General features: G+C 42.3%; 1 protein-coding gene across 17 annotated transcripts in view; it reads right to left on the reverse strand.

The window, feature by feature from the left end:
* Positions 1–19,763, reverse strand: part of PCDH9 (protocadherin 9) — an 894,725-nt gene that overhangs the window by 394,599 nt on the left and 480,363 nt on the right. Inside the window, exon 3 of one of the 17 annotated variants that reach the window (XM_073346325.1) lies at positions 6,993–7,053. The exons of the other annotated variants lie outside the window; for them this stretch is intronic. Within the exon in view, the coding sequence (XP_073202426.1) occupies positions 6,993–7,053 (61 nt within the window). The remainder of the gene's footprint in view (positions 1–6,992; positions 7,054–19,763) is intronic. 17 annotated transcript variants of the gene reach the window in all.

A 19,763-nucleotide genomic window follows, 5' to 3' on the forward strand; every position in this document is an offset into this window, starting at 1 on the left:
TTAATTTGCTGTGTACTTGTTTAAACAGCTGACTGGAGAGTTTATTATGCCCGATTGCAGGCCTTCAACAACAGTGACAGTTTCTTCCTCATTTACCACCCCCACCGTTCTTTCTCAGCAAGTTTCCGTTGACAAAGCCTACAGCTATACTCTCAAAAATCATATAAAACCTGACACTGCCAAAATTTCAACCACAAAAAAAGGTGTTCTAAGGTGTTGCCTTTCAAATCTAATTTTAACAGACAACTGTGTTCTGCGAGCATAGAGCATGATAATGTGAAGCACACAGGGCTATCCATGGGCTGCAGATGGAGCTGTTGACAAACCAGTTCTAGTCACTGGAGTAAAAGCCTGTGCTGGGGACTGAGCACTCTGGAATCTCTCCCCTCTTTTCAAGGAGCATTGTCCTAAATTCTTTTCAACTGCATTCTTGGAATGACAGCATCCAATGACACAAAAGTAAGACATGCTTATACACACTAATTAGTGAATGAAGATTAAACTCAGAGATTATCTGACAAGGACAGAGAAACACACAACAGTACTACAATACATTAACCCTCTCCTGACTCATCTAGGAGGTTCTATAAGGGGGCAGCCAGCTCCTACTGCTTGTTTGTTAACTGCAGGCATGTGTACAAATGACATAATGAAGTATGTGGTTATTTATCATAAAACCTGAAATTTTACAAGGCTTTTGTTAGCAAAGGTAAAACAGGATCGAACTCCACTGTGCTCTTGTGTACTTTGCCACTTTCCACAGTTGTAGCCCTATCACTGTGCCAGCTGACTGCTAAAGCGCAACAGTTATGTTACACTTGAAATTTCCCATAACTATTGCTTGGGGAATGAAGAGAAGCCCAGCTGTTATATTTACTAGCAGAGGATGTTCATTCAACCTTCCTTTGGACAATTCAAATTAAGGTTTCAGATCACAATTATACAAGGCAAGAATGATGTTTCGCCAGAGCTTCGCGAACCAGCTGAGCAGCGGCGAACCAGCTGAGCAGCACACAGCAGGAGTTTGCCTGGGACTGGTAAGTATCCGTGTGTGTTTGTTTGCTTGCTGAGGAAGTATCCGAGCGCGTGTTTGCTGGGGGGGCAGTGTGAGAGCCTCAGTGAGTGTCTGATTGGCTGCTAGCCTGCAGGGGGCAGGCTGTAGGGTGACTGTTTGTTTGCGTCAGGGAAGCCTGGCTGTTTAAAAATAGCCAGAGTTTCGCAAACCAGCTGAGCAGCGGTGAACCAACTGAGCAGCGGGGACAGCAGAGCAGCACACAGCAGGAGTTTGCCTGGGAGTTCGCCTGGAGTGAGCCCAGTGAGGCTTACGTCTTGCAAACTGCTCTGAGGAAGCTCATAGTAGGAAGGTGATATGGAAGGGGGGGGGGGGTTCAGCTGTTGTGACCTGCACTGGATGTGCCATGTTTGTCTTTCTTCCACAGGACAGAAGCAACTTTGTCTGTACAAAGTGCAAGCTGGTCTCCATATTGGAAGAGAAGATTGAAGGTCTGGAGCAACAGATAACGACCCTGCGTTGCATACGAGAAACTGAGGATTTTCTGGACAAAACTCAGGATAGGCTTCTAGGGGCACAAAGCTCTACAGATATAGAGCAGGTTGCACAGAGGAGCCAAGAGGCCAGTGAAGAAGCGTGGCAACATGTGACCTCCAGAAGAGGTAAGCGGAATGTCCGGGTTCCAGTAACACAGACACAGGTAATTAACCGCTTTCATGTTCTCTCCACAGGTATCGTTGCGGAGAGTGGACCAGATGATATGTCTGGGGCGAGAAAGCAGAAGGAGACTCCGATGGTTGGAAGGCATGAGATGCTATGTCCTGAGGTTGGGAGTTCCACGACCACCACTCCCAAGAGGAGAAGGCGGGTGGTGGTGGTCGGGGACTCTCTCCTCCGGGGGACTGAGTCATCTATATGCCGCCCTGACCGGGAAAACCGAGAAGTCTGCTGCTTGCCAGGAGCTAGGATTCGCGATGTGACAGAGAGACTGCCGAGAAACATCAAGCCCTCGGATCGCTACCCCTTCCTGCTTCTCCATGTGGGCACCAATGATACTGCCAAGAATGACCTTGAGCAGATCACTGCGGACTATGTGGCTCTAGGAAGAAGGATAAAGGAGTTGGAGGTGCAAGTGGTGTTCTCGTCCATCCTCCCCGTGGAAGGAAAAGGCCTAGGTAGGGAGCGTCGAATCGTGGAAGTCAACGAATGGCTACGCAGGTGGTGTCGGAGAGAAGGCTTTGGTTTCTTTGACCATGGGATGGTGTTCCATGAAGGAGGAGTGCTGGGCAGAGACGGGCTCCATCTTACGAAGAGAGGGAAGAGCATCTTTGCCAGCAGGCTGGCTAACCTAGTGAGGAGGGCTTTAAACTAGGTTCACCGGGGGAAGGAGACCAAAGCCCTGAGGTAAGTGGGAAAGCGGGATACCGGGAGGAAGCACAGGCAGGAATGTCTGTGAGGGGAGGGCTCCTGCCTCATACTGGGAATGAGGGGCGATCAACAGGTTATCTCAAGTGCTTATATACAAATGAACAAAGCCTTGGAAACAAGCAGGGAGAACTGGAGGTCCTGGTGATGTCAAGGAACTATGATGTGATCGGAATAACAGAGACTTGGTGGGATAACTCGCATGACTGGAGTACTGTCATGGATGGTTATAAACTGTTCAGGAAGGACAGGCAGGGCAGAAAAGGTGGGGGAGTAGCACTGTATGTAAGGGAGCAGTGTGACTGCTCAGAGCTCCGGTACGAAACTGCAGAAAAACCTGAGTGTCTCTCGATTAAGTTTAGAAGTGTGTGCAACAAGAGTGATGTAGTGGTGGGAGTCTGCTATAGACCACCGGACCAGGGGGATGAGGTAGATGAGGCTTTCTTCCGGCAGCTCGCGGAACCTACTAGATCGCATGCCGATTCTCATGGGTGACTTTAATTTTCCTGATATCTGCTGGGAGAGCAATACAGCGGTACATAGGCAATCCAGGAAGTTTTTGGAAAGCGTAGGGGACAATTTCCTGGCGCAAGTGCTAGAGGAGCCAACTAGGGGGGTGCTTTTCTTGACCTACTGCTCACAAACCGGATAGAATTAGTGGGGGAAGCAAAAGTGGATGGGAATCTGGGAGGCAGTGACCATGAGTTGGTTGAGTTCAGGATCCTGACGCAGGGAAGAAAGGTAAGCAGCAGGATACGGACCCTGGACTTCAGGAAAGCAGACTTCGACTCCCTTAGGGAACGGATGGCCAGGATCCCCTGGGGGACTAACTTGAAGGGGAAAGGAGTCCAGGAGAGCTGGCTGTATTTCAAGGAATCCCTGTTGAGGTTACAGGGACAAACCATCCCGATGAGTCGAAAGAATAGTAAATATGGCAGGCGACCAGCTTGGCTTAATGGTGAAATCCTAGCGGATCTTAAACATAAAAAAGAAGCTTACAAGAAGTGGAAGGTTGGACATCTGACCAGGGAAGAGTATAAAAATATTACTCGGGCATGTAGGAATGATATCAGGAGGGCCAAATCGCACCTGGAGCTGCAGCTAGCCAGAGATGTCAAGAGTAACAAGAAGGGTTTCTTCAGGTATGTTGGCAACAAGAAGAAAGCCAAGGAATCTGTGGGCCCCTTACTGAATGAGGGAGGCAACCTACTGACAGAGGATGTGGAAAAAGCTAATGTACTCAATGCTTTTTTTGCCTCTGTCTTCACTAACAAGGTCAGCTCCCAGACTGCTGCGCTGGGCATCACAAAATGGGGAAGAGATGGCCAGCCCTCTGTGGAGATAGAGGTGGTTAGGGACTATTTAGAAAAGCTGGACGTGCATAAGTCCATGGGGCCGGACGAGTTGCATCCGAGAGTGCTGAAGGAATTGGCGGCTGTGATTGCAGAGCCATTGGCCATTATCTTTGAAAACTCGTGGCGAACCGGGGAAGTCCCGGATGACTGGAAAAAGGCTAATGTAGTGCCAATCTTTAAAAAAGGGAAGAAGGAGGATCCTGGGAACTACAGGCCAGTCAGCCTCACCTCAGTCCCTGGAAAAATCATGGAGCAGGTCCTCAAAGAATCAATCCTGAAGCACTTGCATGAGAGGAAAGTGATCAGGAACAGCCAGCATGGATTCACCAAGGGAAGGTCATGCCTGACTAATCTAATCGCCTTTTATGATGAGATTACTGGTTCTGTGGATGAAGGGAAAGCAGTGGATGTATTGTTTCTTGACTTTAGCAAAGCTTTTGACACTGTCTCCCACAGTATTCTTGTCAGCAAGTTAAGGAAGTATGGGCTGGATGAATGCACTATAAGGTGGGTAGAAAGCTGGCTAGATTGTCGGGCTCAACGGGTAGTGATCAATGGCTCCATGTCTAGTTGGCAGCCGGTATCAAGTGGAGTACCCGAAGGGTCGGTCCTGGGGCCGGTTTTATTCAATATCTTCATAAATGATCTGGAGGATGGTGTGGATTGCACTCTCAGCAAATTTGCAGATGATACTAAACTGGGAGGAGTGGTAGATACGCTGGAGGGGAGGGATAGGATACAGAAGGACCTAGACAAATTGGAGGATTGGGCCAAAAGGAATCTGATGAGGTTCAATAAGGATAAGTGCAGGGTCCTGCACTTAGGACGGAAGAACCCAATGCACAGCTACAGACTAGGGACCGAATGGCTAGGCAGCAGTTCTGCGGAAAAGGACCTAGGGGTGACAGTGGACGAGAAGCTGGATATGAGTCAGCAGTGTGCCCTTGTTGCCAAGAAGGCCAATGGCATTTTGGGATGTATAAGTAGGGGCATAGCGAGCAGATCGAGGGACGTGATCGTTCCCCTCTATTTGACATTGGTGAGGCCTCATCTGGAGTACTGTGTCCAGTTTTGGGCCCCACACTTCAAGAAGGATGTGGATAAATTGGAGAGAGTCCAGTGAAGGGCAACAAAAATGATTAGGGGACTGGAACACATGAGTTATGAGGAGAGGCTGAGGGAGCTGGGATTGTTTAGCCTGCAGAAGAGAAGAATGAGGGGGGATTTGATAGCTGCTTTCAACTACCTGAAAGGGGGTTCCAAAGAGGATGGCTCTAGACTGTTCTCAATGGTAGCAGATGACAGAACGAGGAGTAATGGTCTCAAGTTGCAGTGGGGGAGGTTTAGATTGGATATTAGGAAAAACTTTTTCACTAAGAGGGTGGTGAAACACTCGAATGCGTTACCTAGGGAGGTGGTAGAATCTCCTTCCTTAGAGGTTTTTAAGGTCAGGCTTGACAAAGCCCTGGCTGGGATGATTTAACTGGGAATTGGTCCTGCTTTGAGCAGGGGGTTGGAGTAGATGACCTTCTGGGGTCCCTTCCAACCCTCATATTCTATGATTCTATGATTCTATGATGGCATAAACACCCTCATGTGATACGTGGTACAGAAAGGTTTCAGAGTAACAGCCGTGTTAGTCTGTATTCGCAAAAAGGAGTCCTTGTGGCACCTTATAGACTAACCAATTTATTTGAGCATAAGCTTTCGTGAGCTACAGCTCACTTGCATCTGATGAAGTGAGCTGTAGCTCACGAAAGCTTATGCTCAAATAAATTGGTTAGTCTCTAAGGTGCCACAAGTACTCCTTTTCTTTTTGTGATACAGAAAGAGAAAGCTACGTGGTAATTAAAGTTGTGAGCATGACATTGTATTGCCACAACTTCAGTATTCCTCATGCTCCATTTTGAACAAATAAGTGAAGAAAAATAAAGGTTATTGCCACATTGAGGTTTGAATTGAAATGTACAAGTCAGGAAATTAAGTTAAGGTTACTTTGTAATTAACTCACACATATTGCAATTCTGCTCTCAGTTATTCTGAAGGTATTCCTGTATAACTGAGAGAAGAAATTTTGTTTGTTTACTACTTAGGCCGTTAAAAGCATACCTAAGTCTACACAGCAAGCCAAATCGTAAGGTCACTGGGGCTGTGTGGTGTGTAAGTCAGAACAGCATCGGCTTTTATAGTTATTAATTTTTATAGTTAAAGGCATGCTAGATACTTAGCAAACATGATGGAAAATCACAATCCCAGCCCAAAAGAGCTTACACCATATGTTCTAGACATAACACAATGAGTGGGAATGATGAAGTATGGTGGGAATGGGCTGTGGAAGATGAGCTATATGACATTATAGATGGATTACAGAGTACCCAATTTTATTTCCTGATTTCTGTGCATTAACATTTGTATTCCCAATATTGCATTAATGTAACTTTTTTGCCATTTTTTTGTTGTGGGGCAAGGGGAAGAAGAGAAATTGCTCCTTGCATGCGCTGTTAGCATTTAAATGGACAATATTTAAAACTGAGGTCAGATTTAATTTCTTTGTGTCTCAGTTTCCAATTGTAAAATGTGGATTCCGACTCCTTAATGCTCCTTAAAATCTACTGGTGAGACTTAATTCTTGTATGTGTGTAAGTACTTTAAGGGCCTCTCCTGGATGGTATATGAACAAGGCAAACATATTATAAGACCCTAAGGACAATGTTGTTATTTTTATTGGGCATGATTTTCAAAAGTCTAGTTATTTTGGGTGCACAGCTTGAGACACCTTAAAGGAGCCTTCATAATATGCTAAGCAGCTATCTTCTGGGTCTTTTTAAGGCAATGCCAAATGAGTATCCAAAAACCAGGAACCTAAATTCACTAGCAACTCTTCAAAATCTTGGCCATTATTTATGCACAGGTTTATAATGACAGTTAACGGAATGGGGAGGTCCACTCCTTGGAAGGCTTAACTCTGTATAATGTTGTATACACTTTATACATAACATTTTTAATTATTTATATTACTATTAAGTTAATCATTGTTCATAATAATGCTTTATTCTTCTGGAAGTTCCTTCCAACTGAGAATTGATTTGAATGCATACTGGTTCACAACAGCAGAGGATTAAGCCTCACTGCCATGTCTTTACCTGGCCTCAGGGACATTAAGTTAATTGCCCATTATACAGAATTGTACAGAATTGTACCTGCAGAGTTGTACACAGAGTTGTACCTGCAGAGCTGCAGCAGAACAGCATAAAAGATGGTCTGGAAACAAGGTGGGGAGAAGGATGTCACGGGAGTGGTGAGACGTCACATATCGGCAAAGCAAAGTAAGCAAGGGTAGAATAAGAAAGTACGTCAAAGATAATTAAAGGCCACGTAAAAAGATTTTAGCTGTAGAGACAAAGGGAAAGGACTGATTTTAAAAAAGTGCTTTTTAGGAAAATCTACATGATTTGGTGACACACTGAATATTTAGTACAAAAAGGAGTGGAAGAGGATTCAATAGCTATTTTGGATAGGCTGGTATCGGGAACAGGGGTGCTAGAACAATTTGTATAGTGGGAGTGCTGAGAGCCATTGGACAAACTGCAAATGCTGTATATGATAGAAACCACTTGAAGTCAGGGGTGCTGCAGCACCCATGATCTGGAGAGTTGAGAGTAAAAAGACCAGAGCAGAGATTACTATAATCAACAAAAGAGCTGACCAAAGTATATGCAAAGTTTTGAATATAGGTGGAGAGGAATATTTATTGTACTAAGGACTGCTGTGATTGCTAGATTCTGAGCTAAATTCTTGTGAGCTTACGTTGACTAGTACAGTAGAACACCTCGCAAAGGGAGATTGTAACTGAAATGTTCGTAACTCTGAACAAAACGTGATCATTGTTCTTTCAAATGTTTACAACTGAACATTGACTTAATATAGCTTTGAAACTTTACTATGCAGAAGAAAAATGCTTCTTTTAACCATCTTCATTTAAATGAAACAAGCACAAACAGTTTTATTATGTCTGTCAATTTTTTTTTAACTTTCCCTTTTTTAATTTATTTTTGTCTCTCCTGCTGCCTGATTGCGTACTTCTGGTTCCAAATGAGGTATATGGTTGACCGGTCAGTTTGTAATTCTGGTGTTCATAACTCTGAGGTTCTAGTGTATCTAATTTCAATAGGACTTTAATTGTGGACTAAGAGTTCATTCCAAATGAGAAAGACTGGCTGAATCAGCTCCATATGGAAAAACTATAGTCTCCTCCTCTTATTTTAATGAGACAAATACAAAACAGAAACAAAGTTGAAATCCTGAGCCCACTGAAATCAATAGCAGAACTCCCGCATATGAATATACTGGGTGAAAGTCTAGCTATACTGAAATCAATAGGTGTTTTGCTATTGGTTCCAAGGGAGCCAAGATTTCATCCAGGGAACATGCAATATGTTTGTAAAATGTTATCAGTATTGTAAAACCACAATTTGTAATCTAATCCAGGTGACGTCCTGTAGGCTTTGTGGATATTCACAGACTAGAATTGAAAGATTGAAAAAGACAAAGAGAAACCATCAGCAAATTTTCTAAGTTAATGAGCTTTGGACCTACATTCACTAGATTCAACTGTTCAAGATTTCAGGAATGTCATTTTCTGATAATTATACTACATTCATTGCAAGTCAGAGAACTGAGAAACAGATCTGTGCCTACTATCGTTACATATTCAGACATACATTGAGAATGTAATTGAAAGGGAGCATACATTAACTTCAATAAAGTATTTGCTGTATTCATGAAAATCACAGAAATTAGAGATGGAGACCTACTGTTTAATAATGCACAACACTGAAGAACCACCTAGGACAAGAAGTGAGTAAGTCTAAAACGAAGCTTCAGGGGGAATTTAGAAAGGCAGAACTCAAAGTAAGCTTTCGGCAGGGAAGCTGAAGTTAACTCATAGGCTAGTGAAAAGAACTATGGTATCTTTAGTGACCTCAAGTAATCGGAGCCTCAGGTTTGTATCTCCCTCAAAAAAGACAACATCCTTAGAACAGTCTGCAGCATTTGATTAGTAGTGACTCAGTGGGAACTCCTCAGAGCTTAACAGGAAAGGATTTCTTCTTCCACAACAAAAAATAACAAAAATAAAACTTTTTTTTTACAATGAAAAATAGAAAATGTAATTTAGTTTAGGGAAGTAGTTCCCCAACTTGTTCTGCCGCTTGTGCAGGGAAAGGCCCTGGCGGGCCTTTGTTTACCTGCCACGTCCACAGGTTTGGCCAATCACAGCTCCCAGTGGCCGCGGTTCGCTGCTCCAGGCCAATGAGAGCTGCTGGAAACGGCGGCCAGTACCTCCCTCGGCCCACGTCGCTTCCAGCAGCTCCCATTGGCCTGAAGCAGCAAACCGCGGCCACTGGGAGCCGCGATCGGCTGAACCTGCGGATGCGGCAGGTAAACAAACTGGCCCGGCCTGCCAGGGGCTTTCCCTGCACAAATGGCGGAACAAGTTGGGGAACCACTGGCTTAGGTGGGTTAAGGGCAGTTTTTTGGGGGGGAGGAATCAACACGAACTTTTATTTTTAAAAATTTCCATTTTGTTAAAAAAATCCTGTCAAAACATTTGTAAAGGAAAATGTCCATCTTACTCTAGAATAAGGACTTCCTCTCGATCACTGAAAAAACTTACAGTAGAACCTCAGAGTTATGAATACCTCAGGAAAGGAGGTAGTTCATAACTCTGAAATGTTTGTAACGCTGAACAAAACATTATGATTGTTCTTTCAAAAGTTTACAACTGAACATTGACTTAATACAGCTTTAAAACTTTACTGTCCAGAAGAAAAATGTTTGCTTCCCCCCAGCCCCCGCCTTTTTTTTAGTGGTTTACATTTAACACAGTACTGTATTGTATTTGCTTTTTTACACCGTCTCTGCTGCTGCCTGATTGCACGCTTCCGGTTCCAAATGCGGTATGTAGTTGACTGGTCGGTTCATGCTCTGGTACATCCTGGTGTGACAAGAACAGTCCAAGAAGTTGTGATCATGTGACAACCAAAATACACAGCAACACATCAGCCTTTTTATATATCAAGTGAACTAATCCAAGATGGATACCCTCTGCATTTAATTTTATTTTTTTAAATGCAAGGATAACAAAACCCCAGTTATTGTTTCTTCCTGAGAATATGTTTGATGTTAATTACAAGTTAGAAAATAAAAAATCTATGCCTTCTGTTTATTCACATATATTCAGAACACAAGGTCTGATTTCTTTACTACCTTGCACCTTGTGTAGTCATTTACATCTACACAAATTGAGTGCAAATTGGATGTAAAATGCTACTATTCTCATCTGGAAATATGTTACATCTATTTTCACTTATCGGCACAAGTGTAAATGACTACAAAAGGTGCAAGACAGTGCAGGATCAGGGCCACAGTATGTGGAAAGTTTGCATAAATTAATGTGAAAAAAGTGTTTGCTGTGTTCATAGAATCTCAGAAGTCAGAATGGAAGAGACCTATTAAGTTTTCTGCCATTTCTGCCTTCCTGTAGATTCAGGATTTCCCTGTAGTAGATTCTCCAGTTCTTTGTCTAGTCCACTTTAAATGATTCAAGCAATGAGACTGCCACTACTTCCCTTGACAGAGTATTCTACAGTTTAATAGATCTTGCCATGAAGAAACTTGTCTTTCTATTCTTACTGCATATTCAGGCTGTCTTTATTTTTTTCCCATCAGCCTAGATCAGCGGTTCCCAAACTTGTTCTGCCACTTGTGCAGGGAAAGCCCCCGGCGGGCCAGGCCAGTTTGTTTACCTGCCGCGTCCGCAGGTTCGGCCGATCGTGGCTCCCAATGGCCGCAGTTCGCTGCTCCAGGCCAATGGGGGCTGTTGGAAGAGGTGGCCAGCATGTCCCTCGGCCTGTGCCACTTCCAGCAACTCCCATTGGCCTGGAGCAGCGAACTGCAGCCAGTGGGAGCTGCGATTGGCCAAACCTGCGGACGCTGCAGGTAAACAAAGCGGCCTGGCCTGGCAGCGGCTCTCCCTGCACAAGCAGCGGAACAAGTTTGGGAACCACTGGCCTAGATATTTCCTTTGGACCACCCTGAAGTCAATGAGCAGCCTCACACTGACTTCAGTGGCATTGGGATCAGGCACTTATTGTTGACTCTTTCTTCCTTATGAAGGAACACTAAACACTTCAACAGAAGTGTAGGATCAGCCTGGCCTTACTGTTTGTCTAGTCTGATGTGTGATTCTGTGTTTGTCTAGTCAACTGGAAGTTGCTAAAAATGCTGTTTATAAATAAATCTTTAACCAGTCCCCTGCAAAAAAAATCACTCTACTATTGTTTAATTCCAAAACAATTCACAAGTCAAATCACTAAACACATCTGCTGCTAAGTGTGCCCGTGATATTGGAACTACATCACAATTTGCAATTAGAACCATTCAATCTTGTCTATGAAAGAGGGGAAAAAATCTGACCTGAATTTTAAACAAAATTCAATGACGACAGACTACAGGCTCACACCAATTTTATTTTCATTTTACATCTACCTGTCATTCCTGTATTTACTGGTGCAATAAGAGTGGGCATTAAAAACGGGGAATGACAACACCCATAACTGTCCTAACCTTATCAATTTTAAGCTCTTGTAAGCTGTGTAAAACAGTGCATCATCTCCTCCAAAGCAATGGCTGTTTTATACAGTTTGACTATGTGATGAAAGAAGCTAGTTGACATGCACTTACCGTATCAGGCCCTGGCACCTTCACTGCAGACACTAATCAAAGTGCTCCTTCAGAAGGGTGAGAGAATCACCATTTGTAATGCAATAATTAGGCTGGGTAGAAGGGCCTGAAAAGTAAATCAATCTAGTCTGCTCTCCAAATCTGACACCATTCTCTTGGCAGATTGTTAACATAATGAGACAGAAGCCTACAAAAGGTCCCACAAAAGACCTATGTCTTTCTTCCTTCTTCCCTTACTCTTGTAATGCTACTTACAACATAATTACAGACAATCCTACACCGGGATAAAAGCAGCAACTTCTAAGAAGCTCATCAAAAATAATTTGGCAGAACAGACGGGCAATATAGCACAGCAGCAGGCTAATACTCTTTGTCCTACTCAATAGAGGTTATTTTAACCTATTCCCTCCCAGAGCTACCATGATAATTTCTTACAAGGAACAATCACGAAAAATTCCAAAAATAGGACAAGGAAGATAATTCATATAGTAGCTTAAAAATCCTGGATCTTATTCTCCACTTACTTAAACTTGGATAAATCAGGAGTAACTCCAATGAAGTCAAAAGCATTACATAGGAGTACAAAATTGTGACTGTAGAGAATCAGGCCTGATGTGATTATTTTGAATTTTAACAAGGAATAGACCAGCCATTTGTGAAGATAAGGTTTTCAAACAGACTTGTTTTCTTTGTACAACCATTATAACGGAAAGAGCATAGCCTGATTAGCAGGCCCAGCCTATCAATTTAATTTCATTAAGTATGACAGCTACACTATTTAAAACTAAGGCTACGTCTGCACAACCACTTATGCCGGCAAAACTTATGTCATGCAGGGGTGTGAATATTCCGTCCCCCCGAATGATGAAAACTACAGTGACATAAATGCTAGTGTGCACAGCGCTATGGTAGTGGGAGAACTTCTCCTGCAAACATAACTTATCCCACTCACGGTGGTGGGTTTTCTCTGCTAATGGGAGGGCACTTTCCTGTTGGCACAGAGCAACACTGCACCGTTGCAGTGTTGTACATGTAGATATGGCCTATGCAATACTTACTTATTTCTTGTACTACCATAGCAAACTAAGATCTCCAGATATGGACCAGGACCCCACTGTGCTAGTGGCTGTATAATCACACTTTAAAAACCACGCGCAAAAAAACCAAACAAACCCATCCCTTATGCTAGGCATCCCTTTATTGCATATAACAGTAAACATATATTGTATGAGCACTGCAACATAATGAATACGCTAATCTTTCTTCTACCTCAATCACATAAATATTAATTATTGTATATCATTTAGCATCACTCTAATTAGCCACTTCCAGCTCCATAAACACGATGTAATCACTGTCTTATGTCACTTAGAGGGTAAACTTTGTATCGTTATGGCTTGATAGACTCTTACAGTGTATTCACCTAACTGGCTTACAAAAATATTGTTGTATATACAACAAATACACAATACCTGACTAAAGGCTGTAATTCAATTTCAGGATTCTGCCATCATTCAAAAACTGTTTGAGATGGAGTCTTGTTCTTTGACTTTAGCAGAACTCCATGATTAAAGGAATAATATTACATTCATTCAAACCATCTGTCTTATTCTGGATGTACTTCCACAGTGCATTTGCTCAGTTTTCCTTTTTTTTTTTTTTTTTTTTTTTTTGCCTATGGTCATGCGAGCAGCATGACTAACTTCTTTCAATACTCATTGTGGGCAATGTTAGTGATTAAATTAGGTAAGAAATCAAGAAACTCATTGATAATTACTGCCACTGGCTCTTTTGAGCAAGATGCTTATATTCAATATACAACTATATTCTATCAGGTGATACTAGGTGGATTAAGGGTTCCAGAGATTTGTCAAGAGTTTCTCAAAGACAAAGAGATTTTGAGGACTTCTGGGAAGTTTCGCAGCTCCTTTTTGCAGCACAGGAAGCACATTGCCTACCATTCAGAAGGGTGATCTCTGCTTGCAAAAAATCTGCAATGTTGGACCCTAATAGTTTAAAAACAATATCTTATCCTGATTTCATTTTCTCTACAGTATAATACCTTCAAATTATATATTTCACCTACCACTGCATGATGCATGACGTCTATTTAACAGCACACTGAAGCTGGACACATCGGTAGTTAAGGACAAATTAGGCTGCATATCCCCTCCAATCTGAAACTTCTGGGTAAACTTTGGTAATCAAAAGGAGTTTGGCCAAGATACCAAAGTCAACATGATCTTTAATGAACTCAAGTGGTTAGAACAATAATTATGTCTCATGGAAAAGTTGACACTACCAGCAGCAAAATGTCTCCACTCCAACAGCGTTATGGAGCGAACACTCATTCAATACTGATTCATCTGGAAGGGCACCACCTACTGAATCACTTATATACTACCTAAATTAGATTATCAGAGCACACACCCAACTGCTTTACTTACACAAGTGAATGGATTTGAGAGGATGTGATAAGTGACCTGCCTGACAGAATCATATGACAACACAATATACTGTAGCAAGTTGGCCATTGTAAATTGGTTGCTTTGGTATTTCTTGGCTTGTCAAGATGGATACCATGCTAAGTTGTTTTTATTGTAATTCCCTTTTGCAAAGAATATTTGACTTCACATATTTGAGAAGCCAAACTATCAAGTAATGTTACATAGCTTTTTATATTATGATTTTAAATGGTTTATTATGCATTTTTTTATTTAAAATTATTTGTTCGAAGCTTCTCTCATGAAAAAAGCATATTTGTTCACTCAAGGTACCTCATCCACCTATCAGAAATGGATCCTGACTGGTTCATTCATAGAGACATATTTATGAACTCAATGTGTGATTTTGCATAAAAGAAGAGATCAAATAATTCTCTCCGCTTTGTTAAGTGGTCATGCCTTCTATTACAGAACATACCAGCACTCTAGTTAAGGCAGAACTTGATATCATCTTACACAGTATGTGACAAGTAGTATTATTGCCTTGGGCAAAACTGATAAGGGTCAAGAAGACTAGGCGTTGCTTCTTTGTGTAAGTTACTAGACACACACTGATGATTCATGTTTTACTGCACAGCTCAAATAAATGCAGTTTCTATAGAGTTTGTCTTTTTCTCAGATAAAATCCAGAAAGGAAGAAACAACCACCAAAAATAATATTTTGGCTTTTGGAAGAAATCTAAGGTGAATAATAATTGAAAATAGTATTTCCAGTTTATTTTTTACAGAAAGAAGTGAAAATGATTGCAATAGAAACGGCAATGACATCAAAAGGACAAAAAAAAAGGGGAAGGGGAGCTGCAGATAACTTTACAACAGAAGAGTATGTGTCTCCCCTTTGGATGTCTGGCAGATAAGAATCATAGCATACAAAGGGAAATCCATATCTTTTGTTAGAAACTTCTGAAATATTAAATAAGGCAAAATTCTCTTCCTGGACCACACTGCAAAACTCTTACCTGCAGGTCAGATCTCTACTGTATTGTCTATGCACCCCAATGCACAGTGTCAGAGTAGTTTATGCAATAAAGATCTGCATCAACAATCAGTGCTCCCTGCTTTGACAACACAGCCAGGGGAAGATACTCAGAAATTGCTATTAGTAGCGAACCAACCTCTAGGTTGTTCTTCCTTATGCCCTACAGCCCCAGTACCGAGAGCAGTGGCGGGCAACCTGCAGCCTGTCAGGGTAATCCACTGGTGGGCCGCGAGACAGCGTTTACATTGACCGTTGCCAGGCATGGCCGCCCGCAGCTCCCAGTGGCCGCGGTTACTTTAAGAGATTAGAATTTTTGTTTGTCCACTGTGTGCATTTGACATCACTTATTACCAGTCAAATTTGATTGTTTCTACTATGTATCCAGTCAGTCTCCTGCTTTGTGTGGGTCTTCATACAGCAGGAACAAAGATAAAAACATTTTTAAAACCACAAAAGAAAAATGGCGGGAGGGATTTGCAGAGAAGGAGGGGGGGCTATGAAGGCTTTGACGATGTCTTTGGGCTCTGTCATTCCTGGGCTGTGGGGGCCCCAAGCTGCATACTTTAGACTGCATTAAGGGCCTGTCTGCATTACAGCAGCCTCTTCGGGCTGCCCTCTAAGCTGTGGCATTGCTTAGAATCTCTGCAGTGCTATGAGACTGCCCCCAGTCATGGCTCCTATCAGGGTCCTTAAGAGGCAACCTTATAACTTCAGTAGTTCTTGTGCTTTTGGAGCCTTTTATGCCATAACATTCTTTATATGCAGGGTAATGGGGCTAGAGCAGGGGTGAGAATCTCGCTAAGTGTCCCCATAAGTGACTTGCCCTGTGCCACACAGCGAATCATTAGCACAATACAAATACAACCCAGGAACACTGTTCTCTCTAAGATGTGGTGTGTGCGCATGCACACAGATCTTAAACCCCCCACACATGGTGAAACACCTCACGCACAACAATTTGCACAGAAGAAATTTTTTGTGCACACGACCTGTCAACAATTTGCACAGAAGAAATTTTTTGTGCACACGGCCTGTCAACATTTTGCACAGAAGAAATTTTTTGCACACACAGTCTGTCAAAAGTTAGAGGGAACATTGCTTAGGAGCCCTGTCTCTAACCACTCACCACACTTCTGAGGAATGTGAAATCAAAGACCTAGGAAAGGAATGCAACTGTATATGTTTCTCTCTAACCAAGTAAATGCCAGTTCTGAAAATAATGCTGCAGATCCCAGTGATAATCTACTATGTACACAGACACTCACTGTTCCCTATTGCTTGTGTGGGACTTTCACACAGCAATAGGAGAGAGAAAAAAACATTTTTAAAAATAGAAAAATGTGATTTTAAAACCACAGAATAGGGCTCAGGAACTCACAGACAGGGAGGGAGGGACAATGGAAGCTTTTTGATAAACTTTGTTCTTGGGCTTTTAAGACCAGAGTGGGCTGAGAGTCGGAGTATGTTTATGGGGAGCCTTTGATATTGTACTGTGCATTTTAATTGATGGTAAGTCTATCATTTTAAAAAATCTGAAAAAATAAATATGGCATGGAAAGAATAGAGTGTCACCAGTATCTTTACCTATTGTATTAGTGGCTTTGAGATGGCAAAGAATTCATTTAGAGAGACATCTGTCCTCCAGGGGGAAAATTCTGTCAGCCACATGAGTGTAAGCCCAGAAAACTTCCACTGATTTCAGTGCAGCTATTCCTGTATTAAACCGGAGAAACAGAGTACAATTTGGTTCCAAATCTTCAATAGATCTACTACAATATGTGATTTGAGGATAAAAAAAAATAATCTTTTCTGTCTTATGGTTATGTGAGGTTAAGCCCATTTCAGACGTGGGTCCTGTCTTACAAAACAACTGGCTCTATCATGCATATTTTCATGTTTCAGAAAATGCAGTCCTGAAGTAGAATGTGAAATTATTATTAAATTATTAGGATAGTGCTGTACAAACACATAATGGGAGATAATCCTCCCTCCCACAAAGAGCTTGCAGTCTAAATAAACAAGACAGACAAATGGTGGAAAAGGAAAGAGATACAAAGATATGATAGGCCAATAGAAGAAATGAGAACAGAACCCAGATTGCCAGCTAAGTTTGTTATCCGCTGAACCACATTGCCTCTCACACAGCATATGTACACTCCCACAATCCTGGTGCTGTAGTATGTTGTCTAACCATCATGAACCTAGTTAGTTCTGACTTTTATTGAAGCTAGGGTGACCAGATATCCCAATTTTATAGGAACAGTCCTGATTTTGGGGTCTTTTTTTATATAGGCTCCTATTACCTCCCACCTCCTGTCCAGATTTTTCACATTTGCTGTATGGTCACCCTAATTGAAGCTACAGATTTTTATGAATTTGTCAGGTTACAGATGAATTCCTCTCTTTTAGATGCTAATTAAGTTTTTCCTGTGCTCTCTCATGAGCCTCCACAAAACCTTTTATCAGAACCATTGTCAAAACAAAGAGGCCATCAAGGCAAAAACTGTCTTTCAACAGAAATTTATTTTTTTTTTAAAAAGAGCAGATAATAAATATCTTCTAATTGTAAATTAACCCCCAACTGAACACCTGATTATCCATTTATCTTGCATATTCCTTAATTTTGTCCATACTTATAAAGAAGAAATGCCCATCACTTTTCCTAAATAACTTGCATCACTCTGGAAATATAATAAGGAGGCTGTGGGCCCAGTTACTAAACTCTGATAATACATCCAACTTAATTGCTTCAATTAGGTCATCCAAAGGGAATAACTTTATACAACCTATAGAGATTAACAAGATCTTCATGAAACACTACAAACAATTACGCAGGAATGACAGACTATCAGAGCTGGCAGAGGAACAGAAGTGACTTCCTACAGTTAGCTGTCTTTGCTACTTTGTGTGCTGGTCTAGTACAGAAGGGATAGGAAGTAGCTATTGTTCAGGTCATCCAAATACGAAAGAAAGTATGGGCCAAGACTGGTCTGAAGCACATTTCTATAAAGACTTTAGACTGGCCTTCTCTTAGAATCCCAGAATTTCTAAGCCAGGAGAAGAATTTCTTCTCCTCACACTGGATGTGTTGCAGAGCAGAACACAAGATCACGGCGTTAATATTTTGACACTGATCTTTCAGATTCTGTTTTCCCTTCCTATTCATTTTCTTCTTTTCCCCCAGAAGCATTTATCTCAGGGGTTGGCAACCTTTGGCACCCGGCCTGTCAGGGTAAAACTGCTGGCGGGCCGGGCCAGTTTGTTTATCTGGAGCATCCGCAGGCACGGAACCCTGCAGCTCCCACTGGCCGTGCTTCGCCATTCCTGCCAATGAGAGCTGCGGGAAGCAGTGGCTAGCACGTCCCTCGGTCTGCACTGCTTCCCGCAGCTCTCATTGGCAGGAATGGCAAACCACGGCCAATGGGAGCTGCAGGGCTCCGTGCCTGCAGACACTCCAGATAAACAAACCGGCCCGGCCCGCCAGCAGTTTTACCCTGACAGTTCGGGTGCCAAAGGTTGCCGAACTCTGATTCATCTGGTATAGCAAGAAAGTGAAATTCAAAAATTTTTAACCAATAAAAATCAAAGGGATTCAATGTTCACAAAAAATGAATACAACCAATGTATATATTTTTTAAAATTGAACAAATATTCACAATTTGGGTTTTTTAGAACTTTATTTGCCCAATTCTATAGACTAACTCTGATACTTAAAATCAAATCAATGTTTTTACAACTCAACTTCAGAGGATTAGAAGGAAATTAGTATGCCCAGATCAAACAGGTTATTTCCTGTGCGGCAGAACGTAGTTTTGTAGCTATATATAGACACATGTACAAGGAGTACAAATGAATATGTCCAAACTACTTTTTTTCCCCTTAAATCATAGAATATCAGGGTTGGAAGGGACCTCAGGAGGTTGTCTAGTCCACGCCCCCGCTCAAAGCAGGACCAATTCCCCAATTTTTGTCCCAGATCCCTAAAAGGCCCCCTCAAGGATTGAACTCACAACCCTGGGCTTAGCAGGTCAATGCGCAAAGCACTGAGCTATCCCTCCCCCTAGTAGGCATCATCACTCCTAAGGATACTAAGCCAAATTTAAATTCATGCTTTAGGCCTAATATCCAAGAAGTGGAATGGACGCAAACTATCTCCTGAACACAGACATTCCACCTTGCAGCTAAATTCATGACATCCAACAGCTGTTGCGAGATTATACATGCTGTATTGAGACTAGGCCTGTAGAGGGAGACTTGCACCCCAGTTAAATTTATGGTGGTTGGGATGAGGGAGATGCTTACATTACCCCAACGTGTTAGGCAAAGCACTTTGTCATACCTTATGGGTTCATGCTTAAACCTCTAAATTCTGGGATATGATCAGGAATGCAACTTTATTAACTTAACACATCTGGCAATGATTCATTCAGTACAGGTCAACCTCCCATCTATAATCCATACCACCTGGGAGACTACTGCCCCCCATATACACACACCATCCTTCCTCCAAACCCTTAACTTGGTTCCAGCACCATTGCTCAGACCCTTATACAACTCTCCCTCCCCCTTATACAAGGATTGAAGATATGGGAGGTGGGAAAAGTGAGTGATCCTTTGCTGTACTAGGAGCTGCAGCGCTCTCCCCATCCCAACACTCACCTAATCATGATTTCAATTCTACTGGACCCCTGTGAAGTGGGAACAACAAACACCTAAATAATCTGACTGACCTGCTGGGTCTGAAG

This window comes from Lepidochelys kempii, chromosome 1 (genome assembly GCF_965140265.1).
Source record: "Lepidochelys kempii isolate rLepKem1 chromosome 1, rLepKem1.hap2, whole genome shotgun sequence".
Lineage (NCBI taxonomy): Eukaryota > Metazoa > Chordata > Testudines > Cheloniidae > Lepidochelys > Lepidochelys kempii.